General features: G+C 39.3%; 1 protein-coding gene across 1 annotated transcript in view; it reads left to right on the top strand.

The window, feature by feature from the left end:
- LOC129408241 (adenylate kinase isoenzyme 5-like) overlaps positions 1-22,848 on the top strand; it is a 29,928-nt gene extending 7,080 nt beyond the window's left edge. The window contains exons 2-3 of the mRNA XM_055151369.1: positions 19,475-19,661; positions 22,532-22,848. Coding sequence (XP_055007344.1) covers positions 19,475-19,661; positions 22,532-22,848 — 504 coding nt within the window. The remainder of the gene's footprint in view (positions 1-19,474; positions 19,662-22,531) is intronic.
- Positions 22,849-26,982: the final 4,134 nt, after the last annotated feature.

Below are 26,982 nucleotides of genomic sequence, written 5' to 3'. Positions count from 1 at the left end.
TTCCTCTGTCCCAATGATGTTTTGCTCCGTCCCAATCCATAACGTGGTTCTCTCTTTTACACTGGTCAGAAATGGCTGATTTGAGTTGTTCCTGTTCTGCTTTGTGTTTCGTTGCTCGTGTGCACGCCTTCGCCGTTTTCTTCTCGCATTCTGTTCTATGTTCCTTTTTTCGTGTACTGAACGCCCTCCCTGTTTTATTGCAGGACATGCAGGGTATTTCGTATATTACATTACATTTATGCTCCGGTTCTATTTTGTCTTTTGGGTGGACGAGTATTTGTCTGAGTTTTCTGTACAGTTTCACTGGTGTGTTGATATTGTGTTTTTTCATCGCCCTCTGTACTTTTTCTGTTATGCCCCTGATGTATGGTAATGTTACCATGCCTGTGCTCATTTTTACTGTTTTGTTTTTGTTTCTTTGTTTCTGTTTTTCTTTCTCCTTCACCTGTTGTTTCCCTTTGTTTATTGCCCATTTGGGGTATTGGCATTGCCTTAGCACATTGTGAATGTGTCTTCACAATTAAATCAGCTGACTGGACACGTCACAGCAACATCACGTGACTCTGAGGAAGACGCTAGTGAGCAGTCGAAACTGTCAGGTATGAAATAACACTCTAGGTCTGAAAAAAGAACCTAATAACATAGAATATTGGAAGACCAAATGAATCTCATTGGACTATCAATTAATCGATTAATCATGCCCACCCCTAGTTGGAGTTTATAAGTTTACACTTCTTCCTTCTCGTTTTTGAGCAAAATTGTAATGCAGCACAATATGTTATCTTTTGTCGATATAATATTTCATGATGCTCAAAAAGTGCAAATTTAAGGCTCTGGCATCTCCGACTTGGTTGTGATTGTGTGTTTTGTTTTGTTTTTAACAGTAAGAGCGCTGCTATAAACAGTTCTTTTAAATTACTGACAAAAAAATACAAAAAAGTAGACGTAAAGATTTCAATTTTTCCATTTTCCGCACTCGAAACAGGTGTAGGGAAAAGCAGAGGCGTCGTCTGTCGCTCATCACTGTCTCAGTTAATCCTCTTCATTAGACTCATGAGCCTAATTGTCGTGGTGTTTATGTTTTCACACGAGCTCTCCCTGTTTATTTACAGCGCATTAGAGCGGCCAGTGAAGTGGCACGCTATGGAGCCATTTCTCCTCTAATTGCGTCTCATATTAAAATGCGTAAGTCGACTAAATGTGCATTAGCTTTGTTTGTTTGGGTGATGCAGTAATGGGAGAGAATCGCTCACTGGTTTATGTTTTTTACGTTTTGAGAATCTCTGCTTCATTTTAAACAGTGATCCAACGTTATTCCTCACTTACCTTATGCGTTCTGAACATCATAATTATTCACTACGAAGAGTTTATAAGCGCTTTTCCCGAGCGTCAGAGAGTAGAGTGGAGTTTGCCCTCAACTACTAGCATGCTAACCACGCACTTCCTGAGTCTTGGACAAGAAAAGACTTCTTAATTTGCTGCAGAAAGCACACAGTGGACTTACTTTGACCTCAAGAGTAGCTTAGACATTATATCTGCACTAGGGCAAGGCACATTTTACGCAAATACAGCAACAACAACAATAACAACTAGCATGCTAACCACGCGCTTCCTGATTCTCGGATAAGAAAACACTAAATTGGATGCAGACGGCACACAGCGGGCTTATTTTGACCTCAAGAATAGCTTCAACAATATGTCTGTACTAGAGCAAGATACATTTAATGCTGATAAAAACAAATAGCATGCTAACTGCACACTTCCTGATTCCTGGACAAGAAAAGACTTCATAATCAAATGCAGACAGTACACAGTGGGCTTATTTTGACCTCAAGATTAGCCTAGACAATATATCTGCACAAGGGCAAGACATATTTTACTCAAATAAATTAATGCTAATGACAACTACTAGCATGCTAACTGCACACTTCCTGGACTAGAAATGACTTCATAATTAGATGCAGGCAGAACATGGCGGGCTTATTTTGACCTCAAGAGTAGTTTAAACAGTTTATCTGTACTAGGGCAAGACACATTTTACTCAAATATGTTAATGCTAACAACAACTAGCATGCTAACTGCACACTTCCTGATTCCCAGACAAGAAATGACTTCATAATTAGATGCAGACAGTACACAGTGGACTTATTTTGACCTCAAGAGAAGCTTAGACAATATATCTGTACTAGGGCAACACGCATTTTACTCAAACACGGTAATGTTAACAACAACAAATAGCATGCTAACTGCACATTTCCTGATTCCCGGACAAGAAAAGACTTCGTAATTTGATGCAAACAGTACACCACACACTTATTTTGACCCAAAGAGTAGCTTAAACAGTATATCTGTACTTGGCCAAGACACATTTTACTCAAATACGGTAATGCAACAACAACAACTAGCATGCTAACCACACATTTCTGATACTCGGACAAGAAAACTCTTCATAAAATGCAGACAGTACACAGTGGACGTTATTTTGACCTCAAGAGTAGCTTAAACAATATGCACTAGGGCAAAACACATTTTACTCAAATACATTAATGCTAATGACAACTACTAGCAAGCTAACTGCACACTTCCTGGACAAGAAACAACTTCATAATTAGATGCAGACAGAACATGTCAGGCTTATTTTGACCTTAAGAGTAACTTAAACAATATATCTGTACTAGGGCAAGACACATTTTACTCAAATACGGTAATGATAACAACAACTAGCATGCTAACTGCACACTTCCTGATTCACGGACAAGAAAAACTTTACAATTAGACGCAGACAATACACAGCTGGCTTATTTTGACTTCAAATGTAGCTTCAACAATATATCTGTACTAGGGCAAGACACATTTTACTCTAATACGGCAATGCTAATAACAACTAGCATGCTAACTGCACACTTCCTGGTTCCCGAACAAAAAAAGACTTCATAATTAAATGCAGACAGTACACAGTGGGCTTATTTTGACCTCAAGAGTAGCTTAAACCATATGTCTGTACTAGAGCAAGACACATTTTTCTCAAATACATTAATGTTGACAACAACAACTAGCATGCTAACCATGCATTTCTGATACTCGGACAAGAAAACACTTAATTAGATGCAGACGGTACACAGCAGAAGTATTTAGACCTCAGTAACTGCTTAAATAATAAATCTATACTGGGGCAACACACATTTTACGCATATACGTCTCCATTAAGTCTAGTTGGGGATGTAATCAGTCCAAGTTACAAGTCAGATCTGTTTTGAGGCAAGCGCACTCAGAGAATTTATTTTTATTTAATTAATTAATAAAAAAAAAACTAAATTAATAAATAAAAAAACATATAATACTTTAGTCTTCCGTAGAAATGAAAGCTAGGTTCCTAAAGTACTGAAGTCGAGCTCCATTGCTCATTGAACTTTTCTATTTTGGCCTTTAAAGAGAATTTAACCTTTTCTCTTTTCAGCAGTGACATTGTGTCTTTCAGCGAAGAAGCTATAAATGGAGGTGAGCTGCTCTTCCATACCAAAAGTGTTCCACGTTGAGCAATGAATATAAAGTGAAAGAAATCATAATTTGGCTTTTAGATGGAAATTTCAGGTGAAGGATGCGCACCCCAACTATGGCGATGCACGGACAGGGTGTAAGGTCATGTCCCAGTTTGTCTGAAATGGTCTTAAAGGGTTCTTATTATGCTGTTTTCTGATCTGTGTTATGTTTCTTCATCACAGACAGACCTGGAGTTGTGTTTTGTTTCATTCACACATATTTAACACACAAACTCTGCATATTTAGAGAGAAAGAGTTCTTCTCTCAGACAGAAAACACACTCTTCTACCTCATGGTTACGTTCAGTCTGAATTGACCAAATCGGATTTTTTTCACCCCTGTGCGACCTGTATCTGATCTTTTAATGACACTCTGAACGACGCGACCCAGGCCACTTGCATATGTGCTCCTAAAACCGATACGTATCCGACCTTTTGACATGTGACTTCAGTCTGAACGGCCAGGTCACATTCATCCCACCTACAGGTCAGGCTCAGAGTCTAGTCAATGGAGGGAAACCGAGTTAATTCATATTTGGTGGGATCGCTGTATTCAGGACAAATTGGAGGGGTCTTATCGGAACTGGGCGTTTTTTAAAATGATTGCTAAAGAAATGGGCAAGCGCGGCTACAGACGGTCCTGGCTCCAATGTCTACGAAAAATATAAAGAGCCTGTGAGCCAAATACAAGGAGGCTAAAGACTCCAACAAACGAAGCGGCCGTGGACGTGTAACCTGTCCATTTTACGAAGAACTCAATCAATCAATCAATCAAACTTTATTTATAAAGCACTTTTCATACAAAAATGTAACACAAAGTGATTTACACAGATTAAAAACAATCCCACATTTCCACCACCCCCCCACACACACACACATTAGAGGTAAGATCTTAAGACCGAGCCCAAGCCCGACCCAACCCGACACGGGTCTAAAATGTCAATCATTACTTCGGGTCGATTCGGGCTCGGGCTTCAAAAAAATATATGTTTATAAAATGTATGCTAAAACGATGTGTGGATACTAAACTAAGGAATACTTGTTATAAAATAAATAATATGGATAAAACAGAGAAGTAATGTAATGTAATTGCTATTTAAGAGCCAGAGCTCTGCGCACGTGAACGCCCCCTCTTCAATTTAATAATCTTCCCCTCCGCAAGTCTGCATCTATTTTGACCTGGTGTCCCCAATATGGAGGAGCAAGAAGTTAAACTAAAGGCAGGAGAACTGAAAAGACAAACACGCACCGGTAAGAGTGAGGTGTGGAAAAGCTTCAAATTGATTGTTGAAAATGCTACAGAAACTTGCGTTGGCTTCGCTGAATGTCGTCAATGTGGCTTTGCTTTCATACGAGAGCAAAAAGACTGGCACCTCGACGCTGAGCACTGCTCCTCCTCCCGAGTCCTCACAAATAAAATATGACATTTCGGGTTTGCTTCGGGCTCGGGCCTGCAAATCAAGTTAATTGGTCGGGCTCGGGCCGGGTCGGGTTTTAATACCCGCGGGCCGGGTCGGGTCGGGCTGGATTTTTTAGGCCCGATCTCACCTCTAACACACATACACACCCACACACACATTAACCTGCTAAAATACTTAAAACGACACATAGTAAAATGTGAGGCTGAATGCAGGCGAACCAGTTGAGAAAGCACCATCAGAGGAGCCGTCTACACCAGGAGCAGAGAGACGTCCACTATCACCAGGAACCACCACAGGAGCCAGGGGAGAGATGAAGCCCAAGCACCATCCCTCCACCAGGAGCCCACGGGACAGAACCCGACAGCCACAGCCGACCTCCGCTCCTGATGCAGAGGTCTCCTACAGAGGAAACACTGCATATCCTAAAAATAAGCCTAAAATAAATAAATATAATTAAAATGTGTATAGTAGAAACAAGTAAAAAATATGATATTTCATTCAAAAGCTAGGCTACAAAGGTGGGTCTTGAGCCTACTCTTAAAAACATGAACGTTCTCTGCAGCCCTGAGCTCCTCCGGCTGCAGTTCCATAGACGAGGGCCACAGTACTGAAAAGACGCCTCCTCTCCGTGAGTGTTTGTCCTGACTTTGGGAATGAGCAGGAGCCTGCTGCCGGAGGAGCGCAGGGTCCGCGAGGGTTCGTAGGGTAAAAGCAGTTCTGAAAGATAAGAAGGCCCAAGACCATTAAGACATTTAAAAACCAGTAAAAGAACTTTAAAAATCGATCCTGAAACTCACAGGGAGCCAATGCAGTGATTTTAAAACCGGTGTAATGTGAACTGGAACTGGACCGTATTTTGAGAGACAAGCCCAGCGTTTAGGCGACTTCCGTAAACACTGAGCACGTTCGCTTTGTGTGACGTCGTCGTGTCCTCCAATACCCATGCGGGACACTTTTGGGGTGTTTAATGTTCACACTGGAGATCACATACAAGTCGCATTTAACTGGAAATGTGAACGAAAAAAAATTAAAAAATCATATTTCACAAAACAATTCGAATTGAGCATTAAGCCCTGCAGTCTGAACGTAGTTTATGATGTCCTTATGACGTCAAACTCCATACACCTTCACTAGAATCATCTGGATCATTTCAGCCCAGTCTCTTCTGAACTAAAAGTAAAAGGAGCTGTTAACTTGAAAACTACCACTTCATGACATCACAAGGTGGAACAGAGCATTCTGAGCTTTGGAAATGTAGACAGACTAATAACAAAAGATTACTCAAACGTGTGAATGAAACAAAAAACACCTCCAGATCTGTTTTTGTTGAAGTAAAAAAGATCTAACGTGGCTAAAAGCTCTCAAGTCAATTTTGCAAAATATAGGACCTTTAAAGTTTGATTTTCGATATTCCTCAAGACCTGATTTTTGATGCTTTTGGACAAACTTAGTCCTGTGGAACATTCCAGGCGATGCAAAACATCTCCGCCGATACCAGGAAGCGTCAGACCCGGAAAAGTTACATTGCTAACCTTTAATAATTGTGACGCAAATATCAAAATAACAGAGTGAAATAAGCTTTCACAAGTTTGGCAGGAAGTCAGTTTTGCGTTTATCAAAGGCGGGCAGCTGCTGATATGGTTTATTTATAAGGCCCAAGGCTGGGTCTGAAATAGCAAAGCATTTAAGGGCAAAATGAGATGTTTAGATTCCAGGTGGAGCGATGCCAAGACCACCAAATCACTGTGCTTTTCCATTTGAGTTGGCAAGGGCACGAGTGGAGTGGTCCTCTTTAATATGATGATTGGCAACCATCATAATGAACAGTTAAAGGTGTAAGGTTGTGTAAATATGATATCAGAACGGCACAGACTGGATCCAATCTCGCTGTGTTTTCAATAACAGGGAAGATGTAGACATATTAAAGGGCTTTAAGACATCTTAGGCTACGGTCAGACTGCAGGGCTTAACGCTCAGTTCGGATTTTTATTGTGAAATCCGATGTTTTTGCGATGTCGTTCACATTTCCATTTAAATGCGACTTGTATGTGATCTCCAGTGTGAACTTTAAACGGCCCAAAAGCAGTGTTGGGGAGTAACAGATTACATGTACCGGAGTTACGTAATCAGAGTACAAATTATGAGTAACTGTATTCAGTTACAGTTACAGTTTCATTGAGTGGTAATTGGATTACAGTTACTTTGTTGAAATAAATGGATTACACGGCGGTATTTTCCTGTTTTCACATTTTGGGCTATTTTCCCTTTTTTTTTTTTTTTCTCAGTAATTCCACTCATTCCCGGAAACTAAACCATGTCTAAACTAGATCTAAACCAGGTCTAAAACCAGGTCTAAAACCAGGACTAAAACCAGGACTAAACCAGGACTAAAAGTAGGTCTAAACTAGATCTAAACTAGATCTAAACCAGGTCTAAACTAGGTCTAAAACCATGACTAAACCAAGACTAAAACAGGATCAAAACAGGATTTAACAGGACTAAACCAGGACTAAATCATGCTGCGTGGACCATGTCTCCTCCTCTTCTATCAATAATATTTTTAATACGGTTAAGGAAAGTCTGGGCTTTTTATTTTCTTTAAGCAGACAAAATATCTTATGTTACGATATCCTCATCTTTGCTTCTACAGCAAATAAAGTAATCCAAAGTATTCAGATTACATTACTCACCTAAAGTAATTTAATGGATTACGTTACAAACTTTATTTTGGGGTATGTAATCTGTAATCTGTAGGGGAATACATTTTAAAAGTAACCTTCCCAACACGGCCCAAAAGTGTCCGACATCAACCGCAGCGAGCGTGCTCTGTGTTTACGGACGTTGTCCAAACATGGACGCGAGCATCGAGCACCTGGAGATTTTAAAGTTCCTCTCGTACCGGAACCAGAACATGTACAGCTTACTTGTTTTATGGAGATTCAAAAGGAGAAGGACGAGGTTTTTGGGCATGGTGTTTTGTGGGACAGTCCGTTGAAAGGAACATGTGGATGTGGAGCCAAGAGTGGTGATGTGCTTCACTTCAGTGACATGGAGTTCATTAACTGTTTTCGTATGACAAGAAGAACGTTTGTGTACATTTGTGGCTTGTTGATAACGTGTAGGTCGGATGAATGCGCCTTGGCCGTTCAGACTGAAGTCTCATGTCAAAAGATCAGATATGTATCGGTTTGAGGACCACATATCAAAATGTCCTGGGTCACATTTGAAAAAATTGGATCTGTCATTAAAAGATCAGATACAGGTCACAGATTTGGGTCACTTCAGGCTGCAGTCTGAACGTAGCCTTAGAATGTTCTCAAAAACTTGGAGTTGTGTTTTGTTTCGTTCATACATAAGGGTGAGTTGTTGTACAGTTATAGGGAGTATTATCTGTTATGTAAGGGCAAGCTATTGTACAGTTGTAGGGAGTATTATCTGTCATATAAGGGTGAGTTGTTGTACAGTTGTAGGGAGTATTATCTGTCATATAAGGGTGAGTTGTTGTACAGTTGTAGGGAGTATTATCTGTTATGTAAGGGCAAGCTATTGTACAGTTGTAGGGAGTATTATCTGTCATATAAGGGTGAGTTGTTGTACAGTTGTAGGGAGTATTATCTGTCATATAAGGGTGAGTTGTTGTACAGTTGTAGGGAGTATTAACTGTTACATAATGATGAGTTGTACAGTTGTAGGGAGTATTATCTCTCATATGAGGGTAACTGGTTGTACAGTTGTAGGGAGTATTATCTCTCATATGAGGGTAACTGGTTGTACAGTTGTAGGGAGTATTATTTGTTACATAAGGGCGAGCTGTTGTACAGTTGTAGGGAGTATTATCTGTTACATAAGGGCGAGTTGTTGTACAGTTGTAGGGAGTATTATTAGTTACATAAGAGCGAGTTGTTGTACAGTTGTAGGGAGTATTATCTGTTACGTAAGGGTGAGTTGTTGTACAGTTGTAGGGAGTATTATCTGTTACGTAAGGGTGAGTTGTTGTACAGTTGTAGGGAGTATTATTTGTTACTTAAGGGTGAATTATTGTACAGTTGTAGGGAGTATTATTAGTTACATAAGAGTGAGTTGTTGTACAGTTGTAAGGAGTATTATCTGTTGCATAAGAGCGAGTTGTTGTACAGTTGTAGGGAGTATTATCTGTTACATAAGGCTGCTTTGTAACGCCGGGCAAATTACACCACAATCTGCCAATAGATCGTGGATGCCTGGGCTAAGGGATCATAATCCGGTGCACCTTATGTATGAAAATAGACGAGAGAGTTCAACATTATTGATATTGCGCCTTATAGTCCGAAAAATACGGTAACCTCGCAGCCCCGGATGGATTCAACTTTCTACTTTCTGCTTTTTCACATTTGACATTTCTCAAAGTTGGTGCATATTTTTAGCTGAACAAAGCAATGTGGCTGTGTCAGTCTGGTGATGTGGTTTCATACACAATGTCAGGAATGAGACCAGCGTGTACCAGGAACAGGCTTTTCTGCCGTGGTGAGCAGACGTTAGACCACTACCAAAGATAGACCCGTAATGTTCCACCAAAACCACAGCCGTGTCGATGCTGCCAGGCAGTTTACAGTAAGAGACAAATGAACAAATAGGAACAAAAACATCTCTTCTCGCTGCTTATTTTTGTCTTTGGGTATTCGCCGTGTAATTTTCTGTGCATATGAAAGGTTAGACTGGTCATTAACATCATTATATTTAAAGTTGCACTGTGTAACTTTTTGGTTTCTATGCATATGTCATTGCTCTGCCTGGAATGTTCCACAGTGTGACATTAAACAGCTCATTTATTAAATTACAGGCGATTTTACAGCGTTCTGACTCTGAGTGGGGTCGCCTCTCCACAGATCTGACTTGTAACTGCGCCAGGTTTGGTTTCCACGAAGATAGAAAGATTTAATGCCATACTGTGAAACATTCCAGACAAAGTAATAACCTCCACAGAGAAAAGAATCTGACCCTCCAGCAGAAAAGTTACACATTGCACCTTTAAGATTTACTAAAAAGTTTTAAAATGACGTATTTAGATGTTAACTTTTATTGTTTTGAAATATATTGCTATATTTTGAAGATGTATTAACCTGTTTTAGTTTCACTTTTGTTTTTGATGCTCTGAGTCTCGCCTTCCTTTGCTCCCTGTGCTAAGTCACTCCCCCTTCAAAGCGCTGTCACAACAAAATCAGCATGCATTCCGCTAATGAAACTACTGCACGTTGCATCAGATTTGTGAAGTTGTAGTGTATCGTTTTGTATCACGTTTTTGTATATTTGCCGAGAATTGCTGCGAGTATTATCTGTTACATAAGGTTGAGTGTTTATACAGTTGTAGGGAGTATTATCTGTTACATAAGGGTGAGTTGTTGTACAGTTGTAGGGAGTATTATCTGTTACATAAGGGTGAGTGTTTATGCAGTTGTAGGGAGTATTATCTGTTACATAAGGGTGAGTGTTTGTACAGTTGTAGGGAGTATTATCTGTTACATAAGGGTGAGTGTTTATACAGTTGTAGGGAGTATTATCTGTTACATAAGGGTGAGTTGTTGTACAGTTGTAGGGAGTATTATCTGTTACATAAGGGTGAGTGTTTATGCAGTTGTAGGGAGTATTATCTGTTACATAAGGGTGAGTTCTTGTACAGTTGTAGGGAGTATTATCTGTTACATAAGGGTGAGTGTTTATACAGTTGTAGGGAGTATTATCTGTTACATAAGGGTGAGTTGTTGTACAGTTGTAGGGAGTATTATCTGTTACATAAGGGTGAGTGTTTATGCAGTTGTAGGGAGTATTATCTGTTACATAAGGGTGAGTTCTTGTACAGTTGTAGGGAGTATTATCTGTTACATAAGGGTGAGTGTTTATGCAGTTGTAGGGAGTATTATCTGTTACATAAGGGTGAGTGTTTATACAGTTGTAGGGAGTATTATCTGTTACATAATGTTGAGTTGTCGTACAGTTGTAGGGAGTATTGTCTGTTACATAAGGGTGAGTTCTTGTACAGTTGAAGGGAGTATTATCTGTTACATAATGCTGAGTTTTTGTACAGTTGTAGGGAGTATTATCTGTTACATAATGCTGAGTTTTTGTACAGTTGTAGGGAGTATTATCTGTTACATAAGGGTGAGTTGTTGTACAGTTGTAGGGAGTATTATCTGTTACATAATGCTGAGTTTTTGTACAGTTGTAGGGAGTATTATCTGTTACATAATGCTGAGTTTTTGTACAGTTGTAGGGAGTATTATCTGTTCCATAAGGGTGAGTTGTTGTACAGTTGTAGGGAGTATTATGTGTTACATAAGGGTGAGTTGTACAGTTGTAGGGAGTATTATCTGTCACATAAGGGTGAGCTGTTCTACAGTTGTAGGGAGTATTATCTGTTACATAAGAGGGAGTTGTCGTACAGTTGTAGGAGGTATTATTTGTTACATAAGGGTGAGTTGTACAGTTGTAGGGAGTATTAACTGTTACATAAGAATGAGTTGTACAGTTGTAGGGAGTATTATCTGTTACATAAGAGTGAGTAGTTGTGCAGTTGTAGAGTGTATGGTATGAATGTCGTCCTGTATCTCTCACAGTTTGTGGTTTGTGGGCGGAGCCTTGTACGAGGTCGTACTGCTAACTGTAAGGAGGGTTTGAATAGGGCTGGAGAGAGATCGCTAGATTACTCAAACATGCATGGACGACATCTAAATCTTCTGAATGATTTAATAACAATTACAATACCTCAAATACCCTTGAACTTGTATGTTTATGTGTTATCAAAATGTCAATGTCTGCTATAAAAAAAAAAAGTATAATAATAATAATATAATACAAAGTTAATTTAGTCAGTATTCATGGCTACTTCAATGCCACTCGGAAATGTTACCACAGCAATATACTGCCTTGTAAGTGCGTGTGTTTGGATGAAATTAAAATGATCCTTGGTGAAGAATGGCGAGCTTTCTTCTATACAGTTAATAATATTGGATCTTGAAATGTGTTGAAAAGGGAACTTGTTTTTCAGTGCAATATTGTAAAAAGAAAAATAATCATCCACATTGGTTAGAGCGCCCGTATTACGCTATTTTCTGATCTGTTATAATGTTGTTTCCTCTCTACAGACAGACCTGGAGTTGTGTTTTGTTTCATTTACTTTTTTTTTTTTTTTTTGTAACATACATAACATTAAAAGAAACACAAAACGCACACCAAAATCCTTGTCGAGGTGCAAATGCAAGGAGCAGCAAGACAAAAGCGAAAAAATGCATAGCACTCTCTGAACTGATGGCCGATGTCCAAAAGCTTTTTTTATTTTTAAAATAATGTTTCAGCCAAAAAAGCCTTTGTCAGATATTTTTCTTGCTTTGGACCACAGTAAACAAAACGGTTGCCAGTCCAGGTGCTCATATCCCCCTCCAACGAACGAGAGGCCCCAGAGTGAGGTCACCCTGAGTTCAGCCCACACTACAACAAGAAAAAGATATTTACATAAAAACATTCTATTAAATACATAAACAGTTTGACCATATCACAAAATAACACTTTAAAACTCTATATTCAGTCTGTGAGGAGCAAGAGTCTGAAGTTGGTGAATCCAGAAGTGCTTTCTTTTTGGCAGGAGTATTTCTAGATCCACCTCTAGGGGGCAGTTCCACATGTTCAATGCCAATACATTGCATGTATGTATCGTATTTTCTGGGCTATTAGGCGCTCTGGATTATAGGACACACTGTCAATGGTATATTTTTGAACTTTTTTCACAAATAAACTGTACCGGACTTTAAAGGAAACACAACAGTTGGATGGGTCAGTGGGACTTTGTTTGTGGCGTTCACGGTGACTCTGGTCTTTGTTCTGGGCTGGATTGTCGGCCTGTTCGCAGTTGTTCAGTCGTGTCTAGAAGTGGCACATTACACATTTGGTCCGTTCCTCTGTTCCTCGTCGGCATGGAGTGATGAGTGTGTCTGTGGGTGTTTCTCGCTGTGCGGTCGCTGTCTGCTCCGTGTGTGTTTGCGTGCGCTGCAGGTGGTGCGGCTTTGTAGTTTACTGAAGTCGTGCTGGGACACCCGAGTGGATTCATGTACAGGGCGCTCTGGATTGTGACACGCGCAATCGTTTTTTGATGGGGTTGGAAGCTTAAGAGCGCATCTAATAGCCCAGAAAATATGGTATATATCTTAAGGAAGAGATAGAATGATTAAAATCTACAAAATGAGCAGCCACAGGATAATTTATGTTTTTACAGCTGATTGTACTCCTGTGCTCTGCAACATGTGTTTTTAAAATATAAAATTCTGCTTGTTTTACTCACACAGGCTTTACCACAGGGGCAGGTGATCATATAAATAACAGACTTAGTGTTGCAGGATATAATTCCTCTGATGGGTATTTCTTTTCCAGTGTGAGGATGGTTAAACCTGTTGCAGCGATAGATGTAGTTACACTGACTGCACCCACCACAGCGGCGATTCCCATCAGGAATAGGAGTCAACATAACTTGGCCTGATGTGGTCTGATTTGGAGGAAGTTAGCAATGTACAAGTCTGTCTCTAAGGTTTCTTCCTCTTTTGTACACCACTAGGGGGTGCTCTTTAAAAGTCACACCCAGTGAAGGGTCAGTTTGTAGTAAATGCCAATGTTTTGTAATGATGTTTACTTGACTTAAACTGAAAGGGTACAAATACGATGAGCAATGGGAAAAGTGGAATGCATTCATAAATGACACCAGTAAAATAACATAGTACATTAAAGTGTTTTTACCAAATGCATCTTAAAATAAGAACCTTTTTTTGTTTTTTTTTTACATTGTTTTGATCTGTATTGTTTTTTATATTGTTTTTTTTGATGTTTTGAAATGGTTATATATATATATATATATATATAATATATATATATATATATATATATATATATATATATATATATATATATATATATATATATATGTATATATGACACAGTTTAAAGTACAACAATAATACTTAATGGAAAATCTGACTCCAGAGACTGCCCCTGCCTGCTGTAAACACGCTGATTTCTCTGGTTAATACTATTGGACCTTTGGGAATTTACCATTGACACACCTGCACAAGCTCCCCTTCCTGTCTTTAAATGAATGTCTGCCTAAAAACATGAGGGGTACACCCCGAGTGATTAGCTGTGTGATTGAAAAACATTTGAATTTGAAATGCTTGAAATGCCCAAAAATCTACAAATTGCGCTGATTTCCCAATAGGTCCAGTGACATACATGGTGTGTTTGGAGTTCCCATACTGTGTTAATGTGAGAGTGAATGCTCATGTTAAATATTAAATAGTACAACTTCACAGCTTTGATTCTGCATCAGTTCCAATTTTGACTGTTATCTTCAATTAATGCAGCGTTTTTTTTAATTTCTTAAAAAAAAATGTATTCTTACTGTGAGCTGCTAGTCTCCATGGAGATTTTTTTTCAGTTTTCAGAAATCCTTGAAAAACTCTTCAACTCATGTCTCAAAAAGTTTACACATTGTTTATGAAAGACAATATGGGTTTAGGACCCAACAAACCACCTCAATGGCAATAATCAATGGAATAGAGCAAGTTTCTCCAACCTTTTTCTTCTGGAGAGTCACTTTCACAAAACTAAAATGTCAGAGAGCTACTAGTTTAAGCGGCCACAAGAAACTGAGCAAATATAAGAGCCACAACAAGTTTTAGATAGGGCACAGTTAGAGTTATACATGTACAATGGTAACAGGCATTTAATTGGTCACATTTGACTTATTCAGCACATATAATTCAGAAATCCTTTGGAGGAGGGAATCACAAATGCACTAGATGACAATAAATATGCTGCCGGTATTTTTATTAACCTTAAGAAAGCCTTTGATACTATCATTCAATATTACTACATAGGGGTGTAACGATATCCAAGTCTCACGATACGATATTTATTGGGATATTTTGTGGAGGCTAACAAAACTGTGAATATGCTACTTTTTCCTCTTAAAATGCCTTGACAAGACTTAATCTAAAGAACTAAGTCCTGAAAGTGCTTAGAAATGTTGTATCTTCATGTAGTCTGCACTGAAATGGAGCAAAGGATCATGGTCTATGTAGTTCTCTGTCTCTTTTTTTTTTTTAGCTATTGCTGCACCGTAACTCTTAATTTAAGCAAAGAGACTTGTGATGGTCTACGATTTTATTGTGAGAACTTTGACGATACGATATCACGATATTTCGGTTATTGTTACATCCCTATTACATAAACTGAAAACAATATGGTTTTAGAGGGGTAGCTGGGAACTGATTGAAAAGTTATCTTACAGAAAGGGTGCAATCTGTTCAAATTAGGGATGGGCATTCGATTAAATTTTCTTCATCGATCGTCGGAAGAATTAACGATCGATTATCCATTAATCATTAACGTTTTATATTAAAATGATCATCATTATTATTACTATCTGCACTACTAACCTGCATAAATAAATTCAACTTTACGACATATAAACCGTAACGATTCTAGAGCCACATCAGCCCGTTTGACATTATAATTGTGTTTAATTCAGTTTTGCGCAACTCTCACAGAAACGAAACTTAAAACCTCATCGCTAATTTGTATAAAACTCAGCGAAGATAAAAACTAAAGCTCTTGTGTCGCTGATGTGGTCAACTTCTGTTGGATTAAAAGACATGACTCAGTGGAATACAGGTTAGTGTGACCAGATTTGCGTTTGTCAAAACCAGGACACCGTACGGGGGGAGGGAGGTGGAGACTCGTCATCGACATTGCGCGACTCTCACCTGGTAAAACTTTTTCCCACTGGACACAGAAACATATGTGCTGCTTTGTTCACTGTGCACATGGACTCACACTTGTCCCGAACGCAACGGAAAGCGTGGAATTTCTTGTACAAGTCATCGTTAAATACACATTTGTGCTTCGGTACGTTGCAGACTGACCGACTGTTTGTGTCTCGCTCCTTCTGAGTGCAGAGAGACACATGTACAGACCCTGTTTGGTCACACTACACACAGCAACCTACATTCGGTTTGTCAATTAAAATTAACGTAATCGATGAAATTCTTAATGATCAATTATCGATTAATCGATTAATCATGCACATCCCTAGTTCAAATACTTAAAAACATACATCAAAAAAAAACCTTGGCATTGTTTGTGGGGTCCCCCAGGGGTCTGTTTTAGGACCAAAACTGTTTATTTATTTACTGTATCAATAAGTAATCAGTAAGTTTAATAATATGTTTAATGCCATACTGTGGAACTTTCCAGTGATTCATGTTTAATAATAGAAAGGGTACTGGCAAAAAATAAGCAGTATTGAATGAAAGACCAGGTATTGTTCTGCTCAAATACTACTCAAATAGTATCCAGCCCTACAAAGAAATTTCTAGCCTTCAGACATAATTAGATTTTTTGGTTAAGAACTGCACTTTTTTTTACATAAAAGCTGATCAAAAGTTAGAGTTTGGTTAGTATAATAAAAACTTGAGAACTACAGCCTAAAATTATTTGAATGATTGAGTCTAACTTTTGTGGAATGTTTAAATTTTTAACAATAAAGGTGATTTATTACACAAATGGATTCTTGAGAGTTTTAACTTTCCCATGATTCGATACGCATCTTGATACACGGGTCATGATATCGATTCAATTTTGATACATTTTAAGACGCAAAAAAAAAAAATCTGATGTATTTTTTTATGCTAATGAATATAATTTAATAACACTATGATATTAATGAAACAATACAATATTACGGTACAACTACTATACAATTGTAGTTTATATGTGAAGGGTTTTAGTTCATTTGGTTCAATGATTTACAACACTGAAATTTTTATTCAGTGAAAATTCAAGAAAATGTTCAAGCATAAAATAACTATGTGACTAAGGAAAATGTTTTAAGTTAATGAAAAGCACAAGTGAGATTTTGTAACGTGTGGGGCTTATTGATCGGTGACTTGTTTTAATCTTTGGGGTGCGGGAATGATTATTAAAGAAATGTTTAATTTTTTTGATCTGTGAAAGGAGCAGGGTTTATAAGATTGATCTTTTTCCTGTTCCTTTTGTTCATGCAGCAAAGACAAGGCAAATAATGGTAGAAATATGTGTTTATTTATGTTAATTGTCAGATTTGTTGTTGTTGTCTTTAAATTGATGCCAACAAAATAACAGCACGAGCAATAAATAAATACATAACCATTTCTCTTTTATAAAATAAGAACGGAGCTTTCTCAGGCTGTTTTATATTTTATAATATACCCGTCTGCTCTTAATATAGACTGTAGGGGAGCTGCACTATCAGACTTTTCCTTCTTTGATGATGATTTGATGATTTCTTTTTTCCTCTTGCGTCTCTGTCCGCGCTGCTCTGTCTCCAGCAGCTCCTCCCACACTGCCCCCTACAGTCTGTGCTCTTACACTTCTTTCTGGACACTAGAACTGTGTTATATTACATAGAAATATCTTTAAAAAAAAGTTTTCTGAGTAAAACTTATAAAATAATCTGAGAAAAAGATCTGATCTGTTGAGTTGTGAGTCGTGTCGTGTGTGTATATGACCACATTTGATTAAAGCTGATGTAAAGCCAAAAGCGATTCTAAAGTATTTAAAAGTTCATATCTTTGTCTATCAGTGCGAAATAAAAAGTGTCTGAAAGATAAAATGTTAGAATATATTAGCTGTGTGTCCCTATGGAGCTGTTTTCTTGCTGCATCTGAGAAGGACGCTGTAATAACTGTTTTCATTTTGGACCAAAATAAATGACAACACAGCGCGCATGGTATCGCTGTACACGTGTATCGAATGAATACGTGACACTGGTATCGAACGATTCAATATTATATCGAATATTGTTGCCTCCCTAGTTTTAACACAGTGGAGCACTTTTTCTTTTACCACATATTACCGCCTAAATATGCAGGATTTTTGTGTTAAACATGTATGAACAGTGTTGGGGAGTAACAGATTACATGTACCTGAGTTATGTAATCAGAGTACAAATTATGAGTAACTGTATTCAGTTACAGTTACTGTTTCCATAAGAGGTAATTGGATTACAGTTACTTTGTTGAAATAAATGGATTACACAGAGGTATTTTCCTGTTTTCAAAGGGCTATATCCCCTTTTTGTTTGTGTTTGGTAATTCCACTCATCGGACACTAAACCAGGTCTAAACCAGGGCTAAAACCAGGTGTAAACCAGGTCTAAAACCAGGACTAAACCAGGACTAAAACCAGGGTCTAAACCAGGTCTAAACCAGGACTAAACCAGGTCTAAACCCAGGTCTAAAAACCAGGTCTAAACCAGGAACTAAAACCAGGTCTAAACCAGGTCTAAACCAGGACTAAACCAGGACTAAAACCAGGTCTAAACCAGGTCTAAACCAGGTCTAAACCAGGAAACCGGACTAAACCAGGACTAAAACCAAAACCAGGTCTAAACCAGGGCTAAAACCAGGTCTAAACCAGGACTAAAACCAGGTCTAAACCAGGTCTAAACCAGGACTAAACCAGGACTAAACCAGGAAAACCAGGTAAAACCAAGGTCTAAAACCAGGTCTAAACCAGGAAACTAAACCAGGACTAAACCAGGCTAAACCAGGTCTAAACCAGGTCTAAACCAGGTCTAAAACCAGGTCTAAACCAGGTCTAAACCAGGACTCTAAAACCAGGTCTAAACCAGGTCTAAACCAGGTCTAAACCAGGACTCTAAAAACTAAACAGGTCTAAACCAGGTCTAAACCAGGACTAAACCAGGTCCCAAAAACCCTAAACCAGGTCTAAACCAGGACTAAAACCAGGAAAACCAGGTCTAAAACCAGGTCTAAACCAGGTCTAAACCAGGTAAAACCAGGTCTAAACCAGGACTAAAACCAGGTCTAAACCAGGGCTAAACCAGGTAAACCAGGTAAAACCAGGTCTAAACCAGGTCTAAACCAGGTCTAAACCAGGACTAAAACCAGGTCTAAAGCAGGTCTAAAACCAGGTCTAAACCAGGACTAAACCAGGTATAAACTAGATCTAAAACAGGTCTAAAACAGAACTAAAACAGACTTTAACAGGGCTAAACCATGCCGTGCGGACCGTGTCTCCTCCTCCTCTTCAATCAATCATATTTTTAATATGGTTAAGTAAAGTCTGGGCTTTTTATTGTTTTTTAGCAGATAAAACATCTTATGTGAAGATATCTGAGTCTTTGCTACTTTCCAAAGTATTCCAAAGTATTCAGATTACATTACTCACTTTAAGTAATTTAATGGATTATGTTACAAACTACATTTTGGGGTGTGTAATCTGTAATCTGTAGGGGAATATGTTTTAAAAGTCACCTTCCCAACACTGTGTATGAATGAAATAAAACACAACTACAGGTTTGTTTTTAAGAAGGAAACCACATTATAACAGATAAGAAAATAGTGTAACATGGGCTTCCTGTTCTAAAATTTGACCTCTTGACATCTTCTTCATACATTTGTCGTCTAAATTTTCATTTGTCTCTCCCTTGTGCAGAGCCTCTTGACGGGGCTGATGTACTACCGACCGGAGGACCCCATCGAGTACCTGGAGTCATGCCTGAAGAAGGTGCGCGAGCTCGGGGGCACGGAGAAGGTGCGCTGGGACACGTTCGTGGGGCAGGAGAAGAAGTCCCTCCCCCCTCTCAACGGAGGACAGTCCAGACGGTCGCTCTTCAGAAACGGTAAGGATCAAATCAAATAATCTTACACATGACCAGGTAACACATCAAAAGAAACAACAGTATTTCACAGATTTTAATTAAACTCTGCTAGGACATTTGGTAAATTTAGAAGGCACCAAATGACAAAAAAAAAGATGAGAAAATAAATGAATTTCAAGCTTCATCAAGAGTCACTCCAGAATTCCAGGTTATGCCATCCTTGTCCATGAGAATGTGGATAAATGCTCCATTAGTCTGCACAGGCCGGTTATTCCTGTGTTTGTTCTCTTAAACAAATCAGGTAGTGGCTCCGATGCAAATCTGTCCTGTTTTTGCATGAACACTGCGTCAGTCATTTGCATTGGGCAAATATGTCGCCAATAAAACAGACGTGCATTCATGACACCTCTGAGCTTTCTGTTTGGTCCCTGCCAGGCTCCCATCAGCTCTTAAAAAGTGAAACTCATTACTGATATCATGAATTGCTACTTTGCAGTGACATCACGCTGGGGGTGTTTTACATGTGTGTTTATAAGCTCTATTCACGCTTGCGTCACAAACCAGGAAGACATTTGCAAAGATGCTATTACAACTTCACAGGCCCAGTTTTCTTCATCTACACTCAGAGGCATTAAAAACGCAACAATGTTAAATGCCAAATTATTTTGAATAAAAAAACTTTGTACATGAAAACTGTTTTGTTTTGGGTTATGAAACAATGGAGCCACACCTTTCAGCCCAAAGAACAAAATAACGTGCGGGACGGTGCCAATCCCTACTTTTCAACGTGTGAGTCGTAAGGACATTGTTTGAAAACTTTCGATGATTTGAGCTCAGCTGGTGAAGGCTTTAAAAACCTGGAGGAAAAATGAAAGATGTCACACACGGTCATCATGCCACGTTTAGCAGCAATCGAGAGAGAGCAGGCCATCGGTGCCAACTTTAACGTCCGCATATCGCACGCATCTGTCAGGAGTGTCTGGCTGAAAACAACGTGTAGGTTACGGACTGGCCGCCTTATTCTCCAGATATGAATCCGATAGAACACCTCTGGGACAATCTGGATCGCCGTGTGCGCCGTCGTATCCCACTTCCAGCAACTGTTGGAAGAGTGGGACGCGATTCCGGTGGCCGAAATCAACGCGCTTATTACTTCTCTGCCACGACGAGTGCAAGCGTTATTGGATGCAAACGGTGGACGCACAAGATATTGACATTTGTTATCTGTGGCTGAATTTTTCTTTAGTTTTTTTCGATTGCCTTTTCTACTGTTGTTTTTGTCCTTTCATGTTCAATATCATTCAAATTTGCAACACCGAATTCATTATTAAATTGAGAAATAATATCGAAAAAATTTGAATGTTGCGTTTTTAATGCCTCTTAATGTACATGTCATCGTAGCGTTCCATCATGTTCGGCTCATCAACAGTTACAACTAGGGATGGGCATTCAATTCAATTTTCTTAATCGATCATCGGGAGAATTAATGATTGATTATTGATTAATTATTAAAGTTTTTTTTATATTAAAATGATCATAATTATTATCACTATCTGCTCTACTAATCTGCATAAATAATTCAACTTGATGACATATAAACCGTCACCACTCTAGAGCCACATCAGCCCGTTTGACATTATTATGTGTTTAATTCAGCTTTGTGCAAGTCTCACAAAAACAAAACTTAAAACCGCATCGCTAATTTGCATAAACTAAGCGAAGGAAAAAAAAAAACAGCTCTTGTGTCGCTGATGCAGCACAATAATGGAATACAGGTTAGTGTGACCATATTTGCGTTTGTCAAAACCAGGACACCGTAATGTACCCGTAGTGGGAGATGGGACTCGTCATCGACATTGCGCGACTCTCACCTGGTAAAGCTTTTTCCCACTGGACACCGAAACATATATGTGCTGCTTTGTTCACTGTGCACATGGACTCACACTTGTCCCGAACGCAACGGAAAGCGTGGAATTTCTTGTACAAGTCGTCGTTAAATACACATTTGTGCTTCGGTACGTTGATGCAGACTGACCTACTGTTTGTGTCTCGCTCCTTCTGAGTGCAGAGAGACACATGTACGGACCTGTTTGGTCACACTACGCAACGCACAGCAATCTACATTCGGTTTGTCGATTAAAATGAACGTAATCGATGAAATCGATAATGATCTTAATGATCAGTTATCGATGAATCGACTAATCATGCCCATCCCTCCTGTGTACATGCAGTCAGAAGAGATGAGTCACCAAATTCAAGATGATTCCAAACAGCACACATACGTCTGCAGTTTCCATTTTACCACTGATCACATTTACTTCAATGGGTTCACAGTCGGTTTTAATAAATCCGTGTTAGGCGAGCCCATTGTCAGCAGGCTCGCACTGGCAATCTGTAAATGCCCCACTAACCCCCCCAAAAAAGTTTCATAATATATTGTGACGTTCAATGCGTGTAGAATTTTGTGGAAAGAGGATCGTATTTCAGCTTTATTCAATATTGATGCGATGCCACATACAAGGACATTTATCTGTCTATAAATTGGACTAAATGGACATAATATAGAGAGTTTAAACTTGATAGGGAAATGTAACATGCCCACGTGGACTATTGGCCCTAAGAGAAAAAATATAAATGGTGATAATAAATTCTAAATAAATAGCAAAAAAATAGCAGACTGGTGTCAAATAAGGCATAATTATATAAATGTATATGTACAAGTAAAAACAAATATTGAAATATAGTAATACAAATATATCTCAGCTATGTATATACAAGAGGTCGTAAGGTAAACTATCTGTTACGTAAGGGTGAGTTGTGGTCTGGAGGATGGTATAAATGTAGTCCTGTGTCTTAATTAATTTAATGTCCAGTTCTTTGTGTCTCCTCAGTGATGCCGGAGAGCCCCAACTTCCCGTACAGACGCTACGACAGACTGCCTCCCATAAACCAGTTCTCCATCGAGAGCGACTCCGACCTGTCTGAAACGGCGGAGCTCATCGAGGAGTACGAGGAGTACGAGGTGTTCGACCCCTCCCGCCCTCGGCCCAAAGTCATCCTCGTTATCGGTAAGATCCGTAAAGGCGCGTGCGGGAGGTCGGGACAGTTTGCTCAAATACGTGGGATAAAAATCAGGTACAGGTCCTTCAGAGAGACAAGCTGGTGGTTACACTGTGTGCTTAAACCCACTCCAAATCCAAAAGCTTGACTTAAAGTGCGACTGAACCACATTCAGACACAGATGGGAAACTGGGCAGTACCTGGAGGTCTAAAGGGGAGAGTGAGGGCGGAGGAGGAGTGTAGTCTGGATATATAAGTACAGTGTGACTGGGCTAACGCAGGGGTCACAGAACTTTATACGAGTGAGGTAGACCTGTCGCAAAAACATATTTTGAAGTGCGATGTATTGCTGAACTAAATATAGATGACATACCAAACCATAAAAAAACAATTATTCACAAAAAGGATTCTAAATGTACAGCTGCTATAAATAAATGGCAAATGGACACTTCGATTTTCCTCAGCTTAAATCTTATCATATTGCAGGAAAAGTAATGAAAAATTCCTACTTAAAAAAAAGTACTCACAATAAAAACTGACTCCCAAAAATGATTGTTCCATCTGTCATACGGAATAAATAGTTTTTATTGTGACGGGCCTAGAGTGAAATGTTACTGACTGCAGGAGAATAATGTGAATCATTCAAAATGTTGCATTTGACATTGGTTTGACTGAGCTACAACACCTTTAATAAAACTTGGAACATTTATGCTATTTATGTTATAACAGCAGACAACATTTTCAAAATCTGCAGTAAAAAGTAGCACTTTTGGTCATTTGGGTCAATGGAGCAGTAAGCCTGAGGGCCAACAAAAATGCCCACATCTTGCTCCTGGGCCATGGTTTGGACCAGCCGGACTGGCCCCACCTAGTGCCTCTGCTCAATTTAATTTCTCTCCAGCGACTAGGTCAGGAATCGGAATACACTAGACAGTTCGTAAAAACCCCGGAAGTGCGAGTTTGGGCACCAGCTAAATAGCGAAGAGTCATATAGGCGAGTTTCAGCTGACGTCATTGTTATTAAAAGCCCGCGTTGCATGCTGGGAAATATTTTGGTCGGAGGCAAGAAACAGGATAGCGTTCAAACACAGTTCGTAACCTCGCGTATTTATCCCCGATAATGGTAAATTCCTGCCTCATTATCGGATGCACAAATAGAAGCAGGAAAATGTCTTTTTCGTATTCTGAGTGAAAAGAACCGCTAACGGTGAATTAAACGGCTTTCAAACATTCGCAGAGCAAACGTAGAAGATCCTAACAAACCGTGGACTCCAACAAGTTCAACAACACATCGAGACTCTTGGAGGTTTTCATCTTTTCTGCTGTGAATGGCCCAGGAGTTTCCACCAAGTCATTGTGGATATCACGCCGAAGTGAATATTTGTCCAGGTAGTTGGTGATTCCGACCAGAAATTTGGTTTGGTCCAGGCTTTGTCGGGGTTGAAAAGGGTGATTTGGCTCCGTCGATGCTTATGACCAATTTCTGGTCAAATCATCTTCGGTCCTCTGCCGTTAGAGTGGATAAATAACCGGGATCAATACCCTTTACGTGCTTTCTCGCTCCGTCCGTCATGTTGAATTAGTGTTTATTGCCGCCGACCAAAATAATTCCCAGCATGCAACGCACGCTTTTGTCAACAATGAAACTTGCCTATATTCTGTGCTGGCAACGATTCCCGAGATCGAGGAATTGAAGCTGGAACAAAGAGAATGTTTGGTGAATTTTATCAAGGGGAAAGACGTTATTGTCCTTCTTCCTACGGGATTTGGGAAAAGCTTAATATACGAGTTATCCCCCGTTAGTGGCGCATTACATACGTCACAACCAAATAGCAGCGATTGGTTAAATTTAAAAAAAGTACCCGCCTACCGTCAAGTGAACAAATCCTAACGCTGTGAGGTCAGACGGTTTCCACGAAGTGAAACCGGCTGATGAACCAGGCTCGGTTTGGACACCTCTGGTCTAACAGATATCCATCCACACTCCAAACTCTGCCCCTGTAGCCAAGTGTTATAATCAGAAACACTAGATTGTAATCAGGGCAGTCATGTGTGATGGGATCAATACTTCATGTTCAAGTGGCCACTGGTGAAGTCGAGAACCTGGTTTGCATTAAGATGACCAAAAAAGCAGTAGATCAGCACAGTAGATAATACTATTAAAACACCATATGCACACTTAAAGGTTGTATAGAGGATTTTTTTTAAGGGAAGAGAAATACAGCGACAGTCCTTGTGCGCGTTCAGAATTAGTGTTGAAGCGACTTGTTTAGAAGTAATTCAGCGACCGACGCGTCAGTTTTTAGACCCTTCGTCTGCTTCGGTCGCGCCATCGCTGGACGAGATCTCCAAGAATCACCTCAGTTTGGCTTTGCTCCTTTTCCCCCTTCTCTTCTTCTTTCAGTGACCTCAAAAAACTGACTTTCTTTTTGGGCGAACCGATCGTGGATTCTCGTCCGCCGTCACGACAAACTTTGTGTGAAATGCGAGGAAGCGACAGTTCGAAAAAGCCTCTAAGAACCGCTGCGTAAACCACGTAATCCCCGCGCTCCGACAAGTCAGTTATACTAGGGAGTTTGATTGACAACTCAACAGCCAATAGAAAATGAGGGAGCCTCGTTTTCTATTGGCTGATGTTTATCTGGCCTCAACACACGTCCACAGTTGATAGATTTTCTTTTTTTTTTTTTTTTGGTCATCATAATTACAAAGCTGCTGCGTCTCTGTAATGGTATTTTAATCTTTCACTGACAGTTTGAAACAAAAAAAAATCCTCCATACAACCTTTAAGTTGCAAAAATCTATAAACCCACATTATTTTATTTTCCGTTTTTGCATTTCCCAAATAGTCTTACTCACACAATTAGACTGAGTATCTTCCTTTAGTGTTCTGTTCATCCCATAGTCCCTTTTTTAATTACATTTTGTTCTTACTGTCCCCACTGTCCCCATGCGATTATGACACTAAAACCTATGTTCCTGTTACGTAACCTCTATAGCATTAAGGCTCCATCCAAGTGTAAACACGACACGTCCACGCTTCACTGAGCTCTGACCATTTACATAGAAAGGACACAAAAGCAGCGTCTGGATGTACAGAGAGGAACCCTGCACACAAAGATATAGGAGTTACATCATTTTAACATAGTATATGGCTCCACTTTATATAGCAAGACCTTAATTAACCTTAGTAAATGTCATGATCATTACTATATTGACTTATTGTTCTGTATATGATTGAACAATATTCTTTTGTGTGTACTTTTTCTTTGCACTACAGTATAATTACCTGGTCCCCGAAGGGTTGACCAGGTTTTGTGTTCACCCTGTGCGTCTGTGTTCCCCCATTTATGGACCACTGTCACCATATTTGGTACGTGGGTCAAGCCCTTGTGCCAGATGCCACAAAAAAAAGTCTGAGGTCATTTGAGGTCACACGGGTCAATTGAAAGGTGACACCATTATAAAGGATCGGCAATTTCGGCGATTTCTGAACCATCTGTGGGCTAAAATATTCACCCAATCATCACACAAGTTGACACACACATAACCGGGGCACACTGGATGTTACAGGTTGAAACCGGTCAAGGTCACTTGAAGGTCAAGGTAACCAAGGTCAAATATGCATTTTTGGTCATAACTCCGCAAAAAGATGGAGCTAGAGCAAATGGGAGTGTCTCAAAATCTCAGAAAAATTATTATCTATTTTATAATTCTATGCATTTGTGTAGTAAAATATTAATAGTTTTTCGAGATAATCACAAATTATTATAACAGTTCATTTCTCTTTCAGTGTGTGCCGTTAAAATTCTAATTGGAACGAAAATCATTTCCATTTTTTGTTTTTTCTGGTGACACACAACACACTGATCTACAGTCACACAACTAACAGATACAGAACTCATGAAAAATGACATTTTAAACACAGATATTCTCATGTGTGACCAATATCACACACATGTTCATGGGCCTGTACAGATACACACATTGTATTGTGGATATAACGATCATTTAATATGGGCTGAGCTCCTCATAAACTGCTTCTGTGGTGATGAACTGACCCACCGATGCCTCATGGGGGACCAGGTTGATATCTCTGATTGTGCTTGTTTTGGGCTATTTTTGGTTATATGATAAGATTTGTGCAGTAAAAGGTTGAATGAATCACTTCTATAGCTCATTACAGATGCAAACTAATAAAGTTTCATTCTGTTGTTTATTTATTGCAGCTCATCTTTTTAACAATCATGTAGATTTAGAAGAGTTTTTGTGGTTTAAATCT

Source organism: Boleophthalmus pectinirostris, unplaced genomic scaffold (assembly GCF_026225935.1).
Source record: "Boleophthalmus pectinirostris isolate CB_2022bp ecotype Guang Dong unplaced genomic scaffold, ASM2622593v1 HiC_scaffold_16, whole genome shotgun sequence".
Classification (NCBI taxonomy): Eukaryota; Metazoa; Chordata; class Actinopteri; order Gobiiformes; family Gobiidae; genus Boleophthalmus; species Boleophthalmus pectinirostris.
This window is presented reverse-complemented; position numbering and strand designations above follow the sequence as displayed.